Source organism: Oncorhynchus nerka, linkage group LG10, assembly GCF_034236695.1.
Source record: "Oncorhynchus nerka isolate Pitt River linkage group LG10, Oner_Uvic_2.0, whole genome shotgun sequence".
NCBI classification, from domain to species: Eukaryota; Metazoa; Chordata; class Actinopteri; order Salmoniformes; family Salmonidae; genus Oncorhynchus; species Oncorhynchus nerka.
Window position 1 is genome coordinate 72,810,416 of NC_088405.1, and position 12,210 is coordinate 72,822,625.

General features: G+C 41.3%; 1 protein-coding gene across 2 annotated transcripts; it reads left to right on the top strand.

Annotated features, from left to right (window-relative positions):
- Positions 1 to 993: 993 nt before the first annotated feature.
- On the top strand, positions 994 to 11,875 carry LOC115105698 (PRKR-interacting protein 1 homolog). 2 transcript variants are annotated; one of them, XM_029628003.2, is made up of 6 exons: positions 994 to 1,148; positions 1,349 to 1,427; positions 1,623 to 1,723; positions 1,845 to 1,930; positions 2,066 to 2,124; positions 8,759 to 11,875. In XM_029628003.2, exons 1-6 carry the CDS (start codon positions 1,020 to 1,022, stop codon positions 8,854 to 8,856), a joined length of 552 nt encoding a protein of 183 aa, XP_029483863.2. In that variant the 5' UTR covers positions 994 to 1,019; the 3' UTR covers positions 8,857 to 11,875. The 2 variants fall into 2 exon arrangements, with proteins under 2 accessions (XP_029483863.2, XP_029483862.2); XM_029628002.2 differs by having other exon boundaries at positions 995 to 1,148; positions 2,066 to 2,130.
- The last annotated feature ends 335 nt before the right edge of the window (positions 11,876 to 12,210 follow it).

Below are 12,210 nucleotides of genomic sequence, written 5' to 3' on the forward strand. Positions count from 1 at the left end.
AACAAGAAAATCCAATAATCAATTTCAATTTATTTTAGAATAAATCAAAAAAAAAATTAAGTGCAAGGGTGCCAATATATATGGCCGCAATTAGATATTCTTCAAAAATCAGTGGGTACATATCATTAATTTATGTCCACAAATGGTAGTAGAAACTGAAGATTGGCCGATTAAACTAGGGCAGGGTTCCCCAACTGGCGGCCCGCGTGCCTAATTTGGTCTGTGGGTCATTTTACTTGGTCCCCAAGTTTTCTGAGCTGACATTTATTTTTAATGACATTTTTGTAAATTTGTTGGACATAAAATACTCTAAAAACACCAGCTCCAAGTATTCACATGCACAATCAAGAGATATATGGGGCAATAGGGTCATCTAGTGGTTAAAGTGTTGGACTAGTAACCCAAAGGTTGCAAGTTCGAATCCCTGAGCTGACAAGATACACATCTCTCGTTCTGCCCCTGAACAGGCAGCTAACCCACTGTTCCTGTTGGTATATTAGGCAGGCACTAATTGACTTGCCTAGGTTAAATAAAAATATGTGATTGTATACAAATATAAGCAATGTTTGAAATTACTATGTTTTAATCAAACGTCCTATCTGTTTGGGCTTCATGCGGTCAATTTGCAGTCTACAAATGATTTTTAATTATGTTCCGGCCCCCTGACCATCCGCTCAATAAAAAAAAAATCGGCCCATGTGAATGTATTTGATGATCCCTGAACTAGGGGGAGGAGTGCCCCCTGTTGGCCTATCAAGACTTCTGCATTACAACTTTCTCAAGGAGGTGCTACTTTAGAATAACATTCTGTAAGGTAAATCAACTACCTTACTTTGAAAGAACATCGTTCATTGTGTTTTTCTAAGAGTGCCTGCCTAATATACCAACAGTAAAATAATAACCAATTTAGCACAATACTAATGTATCGTTTCCAGGAATGCACCCACCAGTACGCTAGGCGGTGCTAAACCTTGTACTTACAAATCAATGTAGAAGAAGACAAACATCATATTCGAAAGATGGCGGTGATCAATGAAAAAGATGGGAGACCAGGGAAACAGCCAGGAAAGGAATCGCAGCCTTTGATAATAGCCAAAACTCCAGCAGAGGAGCAACGCCTGAAATTGGAGAGATTGATGAGAAACCCTGTAAGTGGCTGGGGAGGTTCGGGCCTTTGAGGATATCTTCAAATGGCACATGTTTATCTCCACAGCTAGCCAGGCTAACTAACGACGTTAGCACCAGCGAATATGTGCTTAACGTTACGGTAGATAGAACAGTGTGTGACTATAGCAAGTATTTAGTTAATTTATCGTAGAAATCTATGAATACTCACGTATGTTTGCAGAATAAACCTGCTCCTATCCCAGACCGACCGAAAGAATGGAACCCCCGGGCTCCTCCGGAGTTTGTGCGGGATGTGATGGGTAAGCCTGCAATTTGGCGGATGAATTTGTGAATTCTCAGGTAGCGGCAAGGGCATGTACGATTCCCTTGTTTTGCTGTCCAAGAGTAGAGCGAACCCTTGCAAGAGAGGCGTATGGACGCATTTTTCAAAAACACTAAAGCCTAAGCAATATGTTTTAAACCCACTGATGAGATATGTAATGAATCTTCTCCAGGCTCCAGTGCAGGAGCTGGCAGTGGAGAATTCCATGTGTACAGACACCTTCGCAGGCGAGAGTATCAGAGACAGGACTTCCTGGACAAGATGACTGAGAAGGTGGGCATTTTTTATTACGGGCTCCCCAAGGACACCCGACCACATCGTTTCTCATGGGAACCAATTTCTTTCAAGCGGTGGGGGTAACCAATAAGATTTTAATAATAAAATGTTCTTGCAGCAAAAGATGGATTTGGACTATCTTGACAAGGTGTCAGATAACCAACAGGCAGCTGATGAAAGAACAGCCAAACGCAGGAAGAAAAGGTTGGTGCAGTAATCATGGACCCGCTAAATAAATAAAAAATGTATAGAGCATACATGGCCTTTATTCTTTGATTCTCTGCTGTAATCTGTATACTTGATGATGGTTTATGTTACACATATGTATGTGTATTTCAGGGAAAAGCTGAAGCAGAAGAAGCTTATGGCAAAAAAAGCCAAGCAGGATGCCAACAAAGGTGAAGGTAAAAGGAAAAAATGACATTTAAGTGATGGATTTTATTGAAACATGTTCCCCTCAGATGTTCAGAAGTGACGAAGAGCAAGTCCACAACTCGTGTTGCTATGGCCACCCTTACAAAAAAAGATAATAGTTTTGAAACTACAGTAAAAGTGCAGTAACTGCTGTCGACTATGGTATTTTGGACACAGTAATTGCAGTAGTAAAAAACGTATTTTGGATGCGGTATTTGCAGCATACTGCAGTTATACTACACTCTTGCTGCAATATTTTTCGTAAGGGCAGTGCAAGAGCCAAATTGTACTTGCATATTGTGCTACAGAACAGGGCTAGGTTTCCCAATAGCATGGAACTTAAGCCTATGAGTGTTTTAATGATGCATTGTTTGTTTTTTTACAGACAAATATGTAACATGCGTTTCCCAAAACATATTTTAATTTTAGTAATTTAGCAGAAGCTCTTATCCAGAGTGACTTACAGGAGCAATTAGGGTTAAGTGCCTTGCTCAAGGGCGCATTGACAGATGTGTCGGCCTTTTGGTTACTGGCCCAATGCTCGTAACTGCTAGGCTATCACGTAGAGAATGCTCACTAAAGCCTTGTTCACACTGGCAGTTTGAAGTGACTCAAATTCTATTTTTGCATATTTAAATCTGATCTTTTTTCCTATAGTCTGAATAGCCAAGGAGCACTTGAAATCAGATATTTCCAGCCAAATTTCAAACCACTCCTGGCCATGCAACTCTTCTGAACAGTTAACTAGGTTGTTAAAACTTCACAAACAAATTAGTGATTTCTCGTCAGTTATCGTCACAGCTGTGTACATTCCCCCTCAAGCAGACACCAAGACGGCCCTCAAGGAACTTCACTGGACTCGATGTAAACTGGAAACCATATATCCTGAGGCTGCATTCATTGTAGCTGGGGATTTTAACAAAGCAAATTTGAGGACAAGGCTACCTAAATTCTATCAGCATATTGATTGCACTACGCTTGGGTGTAATACACTTGATCATTGCTACTCTAACTTCCGCGATGCATACAAAGCCCTCCCTTCGGGAAATCCGAACACGACTCCATCTTGCTCCTACTGTCTTATAGGCAGAAACTCAAATAGGATGTACCAGTGACTAGCACCATTCAACGCTGGTCTGACCAATTGGAACCCACGCTTCAAGATTCTTTTGATCACGTGGGCCGCGATATGTTCCGGTCAGCCTCAAATAACATTGATCTATACGCTGACTCAGTGAGTGAGTTTATAAAGAAGTGCATTGGAGATGTAGTTCCTCGGCATACACACCACGGACAAACTGAAATGGCCCACCCACACAAAGTGTGGTGAAGAAAGCTTAAAAGTGCTTCTTCAACCTCAGGAGGCTAAAGAAATTTGGCTTATCACCCAAAAGTCTGACAAACTTTTAGATGCACAATCGAGAGCATCCTGTCGGGCTGTATCACAGCTTGGTACGGCAACTGCACTTCCCTCAACCGCAAGGCTATCCAGAGGGTAGTGAGGTCTGCACAACGTATCACTGGGGGCAAACTACCTGCCCTCCATGACCCCTACAGCACCCATTGTCACAGGAAGGCCAAAAAGATCTCCAAGGACAACAACCACCGCCTGTTCACACAGCTACCATCCAGAAAGCGAGGTTAGTACAGGTGCATCAAAGCTTGGACCGAGAGACTGAAACAGCTTCTATCTCTAGGCCATCAATCTGCTAAACAGGAATCACTAACTCAGAGATGCTGCTGCCTACATTGAGACCCAATCACTGGACACTTTTTAATGAATGGATCACTAGTCACTTTAAACAATGCCACTTTAATAATGTTTACATATCTTACATTACTCATATCATATTTTATACCATCTATTGCACCTTGCTTATGCCGCCCGGCCAACACTCATCCATATACTTACATGTACATATTCTCCTCCATCCCTTTAGATTTGTGTGTAAAAGGTAGTTGTTGGGCAATTGTTAGATTACTTGTTAATATTACTGCACTGTCGGAACTAGAAGCACAAGCATTTTGCTACACTCGCATTAACATCTGCTTACCATGTGTATGTGACCAATAACATTTGATTTGATGTGCTAGCAAGCTAACCAACCAGCTGGCTAGCTAGCTAGTTGACTGTTGTGGTAAGCCAAAAAGGACTTGATTCAAAGCATCTTATTCTTTGAGGCTCTAAAAGTGTTCTTACACTATGATTTTTGAACGTTCAAAGCAACTGGGATACTTCCAATGGCAGGCAATGACATCTTAGCTTACCACACAACTTTTGAGTGAGAGGAAGCACTACCACCAATGACCCTATGCCACTGCATACATACCTGCCATTACCATGACAACTAGCGTAGCAATGTCTGCAAATGACTACAGTCTGAACACACAAATCCAATGTCTTTTCTGTTCGGACAGTCAGTATTCCAAAAGGGATTTGAAAAACAAAACTGTTTTGAGCATTAAGGCCTGCAGTGTGAACAAGGTTTAAGTGTGTTGTTGTATACAGAGTGAACAAAACATTAGGAACACCTTCCTAATATTGAGTTGCACTACATCCCCTTTTGCCCTTAAAACTGTTGGGCATGATAAACCCAGCAGCGTTGCAGTTCTTGACACACTCAAACTGGTGCGACTGGCACCTACCATGCCCCGTTCAAAGGCGATTAAATCTATTGTCTTGCCGGTTCACCCTCTGAATGGCACCCATACACAATCCATGTCTCAAAGCTTAAAAATCCTTCTTTAACCTGTCTCCTCCTCTTCATCTAACCTGATTGAAGTGGTGTAATCAATAAGGAATCATAGCGTTCACCTGGTCAGTCTCATGGAAATAAGTGTTCCTAATTTTTTTGTGTGCTCTGTGTATGTTAATATCGATAGGATCGAAAGAAGGCGACGCTGCCTTCGGATCAGCTTTCTCTATTCACATTCTTACCCTCACATTAGAATGATTACACAATGCTGACAAATATTGGAAAAATAACTCAATGAAAATGATTTGAATATGATTGAAATATGTAGCCTATAAAAGCTATCTTGTAACATTAATGCAGTCATTGGTTTTCATTAGATCCTTTAAAAAATAGTTTAACCTTGATTCGCTTGTTTATAACATTGCCATCTTCATGTTTGTATTAAACTATAACGTTATCGACGGTCACAAAGAGACAGATACACAATTTGATCTGTGTTTGGCTGAGATCTTCTGTGTAAAGCATAGAGATAGAAAGTGAACTCCTCTTTGTATCTGCCATTATGGTATCTGTGACAGCATGGATAGCACCATTGAGGCCATCTCAATTTTAAAGCAGTACATTTTCTTCGGTTGTATTTATTATGGATCCCCATTTTTTTTTTCTGGTGTCCAGCAACATAAGACAGTTACATACAGTTTAAAATACTACATCGCATTACATTTCATAATTTCCACCACCGCATATTTACAGATTGACATGCATATTATTAATGTTAACTCTCTATGTATATCCAAGGGCCAGCTGTGCTGCCCTGTTCTGGGCAAATTGCAATTTTCCTAATTCCCTCTTTGTGGCACCTGACCACACGACTGAACAGTAGTCCAGTTGCCACACAACTAGGGCCTGTAGGACCTGCCTTGTTGATAGTGCTGTTAAGAATGCAGAGCAATGCTTTATTATGGACAGACTTCTCCCCATCGTAGCTACTGTTGTATCAATATGTTTTGACCATGACAGTTTACCTATTTGAACAAACATTAAAAAGGGATGGCTTAATGTCATTTAAACCATGATATTGAGACAAAGTCCTTCGGCGAAGCCTGTACAGCCAACTACACTTTTAATCGTACACAAAACCAAGGAGAAAAAGCCAAACGTGTTGACTGTTTTTGGAGATATGTGAAAAACAAAGTAGGGAGTTAACATTAAAGTGATAAGGCATTTATTAATTAAACAGTAGCCCCAGTAGCAAATGTTAAAGGTGAGAGACCTGCCCTATGAAAAATGGGTCGTATTCATTAGGCACCAACCGGGGTAAAAACAAACTAAAACATGGAGGGACTGGGCCTCCCGAGAGTCGTCGCGGTCTAAGGCGCTGCAGTGCTAGAGGCGTCACTACAGACCTGGGTTCGATCCCAGGCTGTGTCACAGCCGGCCGTGACCGAGAGACCCATGAGGCAGCGCACAATTGGCCCAGCATCGTCCGGCTTAGGGGAGGGTTTGGCCGGCCGCGATGTCCTTGTCCGATCGCGCTCTAGCAACCCTGGCGGGCCGGGCGCATGCATGCTGACTTCGGTCGCCAGTTGTACGGCGTTTCCGCCGACGCGTTGGTGAGGCTGGCTTTCGGGTTTTTTAAATGTTTTTTTCAACCTTTATTTAACTAGGCAAGACAGTTAAGAACAAATTCTTATTTTCAATGACGGCCTAGGAACAGTGGGTTAACTGCCTGTTCAGGGGCAGAACGACAGATTTGTACCTTGTCAACTCTGGGATTCGAACTTGCAACCTTTCGGTTGGCTTGGCAGGGTTGTGTTTCGGAGGTCACATGGCTCTCAAACTTCGCCTCTTCTGAGTCCGTACGGGAGTTGCAGCGATGGGAAAAGACTAACTACCAATTAGATACCGTAAAAAATTGTCCAATAACAAACACCCACCCAATTTGTTGCAGAGTATTTTGCTGTGGTGTGCTCTATTGAGTAGAACCCTGTAGTTGCTGGCATGTGATGCCTAATTTGCTAATCTTACCAATGGAAAAAATAATTTAAAGTAGTTGGCAATATCAGTGGGTTTTGTGATGAACGAGCCAGCTAATTCAATGAATGATGGAGCTTTTTGCCCAAAATGTAATTTTAAGGTGCTCCAAAGCTTTTTACTATCATTTGTCATTTATCTTTATTTCATAGTGTAGATTTATTTTTATTTGGTTTAATCACATGATTTCTCAAATTGCAGTACAGTTGCCAATCAGTTGTGCAGACACTTATTTGCTATTCCTTTTTCCTCATCCTGCTCAGACAAACAATTTTTCAATTAAAATGTGGATTTAAGTTTTTACAGTATTTTTCTTAATGGGTGCATGCTTATTAGTAACTGGGATAAGCAATTTCATAAATGTGTCAAGTGCAGTGTCTGGTTTCCGACCTGCCTATGCCTGACTGCCTCTCGCTTTCGCTTGTGCAAGATGCAAGAGTTTCTGTTGTTTGAAGTAGCCTACGGCCACTATTCGGTCTCCTCCGTTGCAAAAATGCTGACTAGGAGTCGATTCTTAGTGAAATCTAAGCTTTACACCCAGAAATGGGAGTCGACACCGGGAGTCAAAGGGCAAGGAGTCGAGGAATCAATTATTTTGGAGTCGACTCTCCACTTGCAGGTAGTGGTGAATGACTCCGGCTCCTGCTCTGACTGAAATTTGACAAAACGGACCAAAAATACAGCTGCAATGTCAGATGTGCGCACACACTAATTAACTGGGTGATTGATTATGAATGTATATGGAGCCATCTGACAATGTATACTAACCTAAATATACAAGGCTAATTGGTAGCCTACGTCAGCCTAGCTGCCTAGGCAAATTGTATTTCTTTTTGGAGTCTACTCTCCCACTACGGGGCGGCAGCGTAGCCTAGTGGTTAGTGTTGGATTAGTAACCGAAAGGTTGCAAGTTCAAATCCCTGAGCTGACAAGGAACAAATCTGTTGTTCTGCCCCTGAACAAGGCAGTTAACCCACTGTTCATGGCCGTCATTCAAAATAAGAATTTGTTCTTAACTGATTTGCCTAGTTAAATAAAGTTTTTTTTTTTTAAATACACGTTGCTCACATACTTGATGTTTGCTAGCCTAGCATGGCTCGCGACTTGGTTTTTATATCGTCATTGATGACTTTAGCTTATAAATGTCCACACTCACCAAGATGATATTTGGTAGCTCATTTCAGCATAGTGGTGATTTTTACGGGTGTATTTTACCATCTTTACAAACCAGAGAACGTGCAGAGTTATGCTCACTGTAGTACAGATAATGGAGGCATTTTGAAGGAGAGTGTGTGCGTTGGGAGGAGATGAAGACAGTCTGATATAAATGCATTCAGGTAGCAAAACAATTATCAATTTACACTACTGAAATTGGGATAGTATATTTACTACTTGAATCAAGTTGATAAAACATTAATTTTAGCAAATATATTTTGACAGCTTTTTTTTTTTTTTTTTTTTTCATTCACGTCGGTTACACAATTGTACAATTAGCGTGCCAGCCCTAGTGCCGATCATTGCCTGATTGCTCCCAACCCATAGAAATCCCCACCCTCTTGACTACTTTTTAAATGGTGGAAGCCATCAATGGCAATCTCTATGCTAAAAGGAGTTACAGCCATCTAGAGCCCGCTTTCTACCTCATGTTGTCAAGTGACTTGGGAATGCAAAATATAATCTAACGACACACTTGGCTGTTCTACGAGTGGTCTGATGCATTTGTTAGATTACAAGTGCAATGTTATTAACGATGGTTTTGGGAAACCGATCAGAGATGTTAACGTTTCTAAACCCGGTCCAGTACAGTTTCTTAGTGGAAAATGGTCATGGTAAAAAGTTATGGCAGAAGAGACTGATTTAGACTATTTTTGGTGTCCCCTCTCTTTAGATTCTGAGAAGTCCTCCTCCAGCAGTGAAGAGGACGACCAGGAGAGGGAGGCTGAGGATGATGCAGAGGCGCCCAGTTTCGTCATGGGGAAGAGATGAATGCATGGCTCCGGGTCATGAGACATGCTCCAAGACGAAATTGAACGGTGGGACAACATCTAATACCAGTTCAGAAGTCAACACAGCCAAGCAACACAGCCTAGCTTTGATCAATGTCATGGATTTGAGACATTATCTGAGAGCGAACCAAGGGAGATAAGCCTCTGTTAGGTAACTGCTGTTCTTCCCAACTTGTGGTTGTAGTTAGATTCTTTGAATTGAGGATGACAAAGCTGGGTTGTATTCATTAGGCACCAAATGGTCTGTAACAGGGAGGGACTACCTGAACTTGAAATAAGACTTGCTCGTTTTTGTTTTTCGTTGCAAAAACCTTTTGCTACAGTGTGCCCTGATGGATATGATTATCAAGGTGTTAATTTCATGCATGTCTCTACTTTGAAACTTGTTGTGTGGTAGCGTCATTTCTCACATTTTATTTTTTTACTATGCTTTGTGTATATATTTTTCATAAACATCTGGGAAGAATTGGGCCTATATTTGCTGTATTTTACCCCAATAGAATCTTCTGGAATGTATTACTAAATGATTTCACTATTTTCACTAGATATACAATTACTTTAGGTAGCACTTTCAAGCTATTTCCACAATGCTGAGCAGGACATAATACTCATAGGGGTCACTCCACTCATTCCACCCTCCATGTGAAATTAATTTGGGGAAGGATAATAGAATTGGTCTAGTATTTGTAACAAGAGTAGTCTAGTACTAGTATTTGTAGTCTTTAATTAAATGAGTTTTGAACTAGTTTGCTGGTATGGCATACCTTTTGACCTTGACTTGCAAATCGGTTATTGGCGGTTCCATTGTACAACAAGATTGGTGTAATGCTTTATTTTCCTTCCTCAAATATGTGTATTGTTGGTTGCCAAGGACTATCACCCACAGTTACTCAGTTTTCACACCTGCCAGACCGGTTCGGTGGCTATTGTCAAGGGTCCTCCAGTGACATATCTCTACAGTTTTACATAGATGAGGAATCAGGTTTTGTCCTAATTTGAAAAACACATCCTAAACCGTTTAATCTCTGTATTAAGTCCTACAGTAAGTGTTTGACCTGAATAGGATAACTGACTTTTTCCCCCTACTAAACTTATGTGAAGGTTGAGTATACACTATATATACAAAAGTATGTGGACACTTCAAATGAGTGGATTCGGCTATTTCAGCCACACCTGTTGCTGACAGGTGTATAAAATCAAGCACACAGCCATGCAATCTCTGTAGACAAACATTGGCAGTAGAATGGCCTTACTGAAGAGCTTAGTGACTTTCAACATGGCACAGTCATAAGATGCCACCTTTCTAACAAGTCAGTTTGTTAAATTACTGTCCTGCTAGAGCTGCCCCAGTCAACTGTAAGTGCTGTTATTGTGAAGTGGAAAAATCTAGACACAACGGCCCAGCCGCGAAGTCGTAGGCCACACAAGCTCACAGAACTCTGTCCTCGGTTGCAACACTCCTTACCTCTGGAAGCGACGTCAGCACAAGCACTGTTTGTCAGGAGCTTAATGAAATGGGTTTCCATGGCCGAGCAGCCGCACACAAGCCTAAGGTACCATGTGCAGTGGCAAGCGTTGATTGGAGTGTTGTCAAGCTTGCCGCCATTGGACTCTGGAGCAGTGGAAACACGTTCTCTGGAGTGATGAACCACGCTTCACCATCTGGCAGTCCGACAGACGAATCTGGGTTTGACGGATGCCAGGAGAACGCTACCTGCCCCAATGCATTGAGCCATCTCTATAGTTTGGTGGAAGAGGAATAATGGTCATTGTTTGGGCTAGGCCCCTTAGTCCTGTTGAAAAACAAATGATAGTCCCATTAAGCACAAACCAGATGGGATGGTGTATCGCTGCAGAATGCTGTTGTAGCCATGCTGGTTACGTGTGCCTTGAATTCTAAATAAATCACAGACACCAGCAAGCATCATCACACCACCACACCACCTCCTCCATGCTTCACGGTGGGAATCACTAGGCTACCCTGGGGCGGCAGGGTTGCAAGTTCAAACCCCTGAGCTGACAAGGTACAAATCTGTCGTTCGGCCCCTGAACAGGCAGTTAACCCACTGTTCCTAGGCCGTCATTGAAAGTAAGAATTTGTTCTTAACTGATTTGCCTGGTTAAGTAAAGGTAAAATAAAATAAACATGTGGAGATCATCCGTTCACCTACTCTGCATCTCACAAAGACAGAGGTTTGATCCAAAAATCTCAAATTTGGACTCAGACCAAAGGACAGATTTCCACTGGTCTAATGTCCGTTGCTTGTGTTTCTTGGCTCAAGCAAGACTCTTCTTCTTATTGGTGTCCTTATTTTGTGGTTTCTTTGCGGCAATTCAACCATGAAGGCCCGGTTCACTCAGTCTCCTCTGAACAGTTGATGTTGAGATGTGTCTGTGACTTGAACTCTGAAGCATTTATTTGGGCTGCAATTTCTGAGGCTGGTAACTAATGAACTTATCCTCTGCAGCAGAGGTAACTCTGGGTCTTCCTTTACTGTGGCGGTCCTCATGACATCCAGTTTAATCAGCGCTTGGTTTTTGCGACTGCACTTAAAGAAACTTTCAAAATGTTCCGCATTGACTTACCTTCATGTCTTAAAGTAATGATGGACTGTCGTTTCTCTTTGCTTATTTGAGCTGTTCTTGCCGCAATATGGACTTAGCCCTATTTGGTAAAAGACTATCTTCTGTATACCACCCCTACCATGTCACAACACAACTGATTGACTCAAACACAGTAAGGAGGAAAGAAATTCTACAAATTAACTTTTAACAAGGCACACCTGTTAATTTAAATGCATTCCAGGTGGCTACCTCATGAAGCTGGTTGAGAGAATGCAAAGAGTGTGCAAATCTGTCATCAAGGCAAAGGGTGGCTTCTTTGAAGAATCTAAAATATATTGTGATTTGTTTAACACTTTTTTGGTTGCTACATGATTCCATGTGTGTTTTGTCTTCACTGTTATTCTACATTGTAAAAATAAAAACCCTTGAATGAGTAGATGTGTGAACTTTTGACTGGTATTGTGTGTATGTGTGTGTGTATATATATATATATATATATTTTTTTTTACAAATTTAACCCCTTTTAGGGGGTTGGCACAACTACACTGTACTCAGAAAATATTCAGACCCATTGACTTTTCCATTTAGTTACTTTACAGCCTTTTTCTAAAATTTATTAAATAAAAAATCCTCATTAATCTACACACAATACTCTCATGGAACAGGTTTTAAATATGTTATCAAATTGATTAAAGAAATAGTATTCAGACCCTTTTGCTATGAGAATCTAAATTGAGCTCCGGTTTCCATTGATCATCCTTGAGCTGTT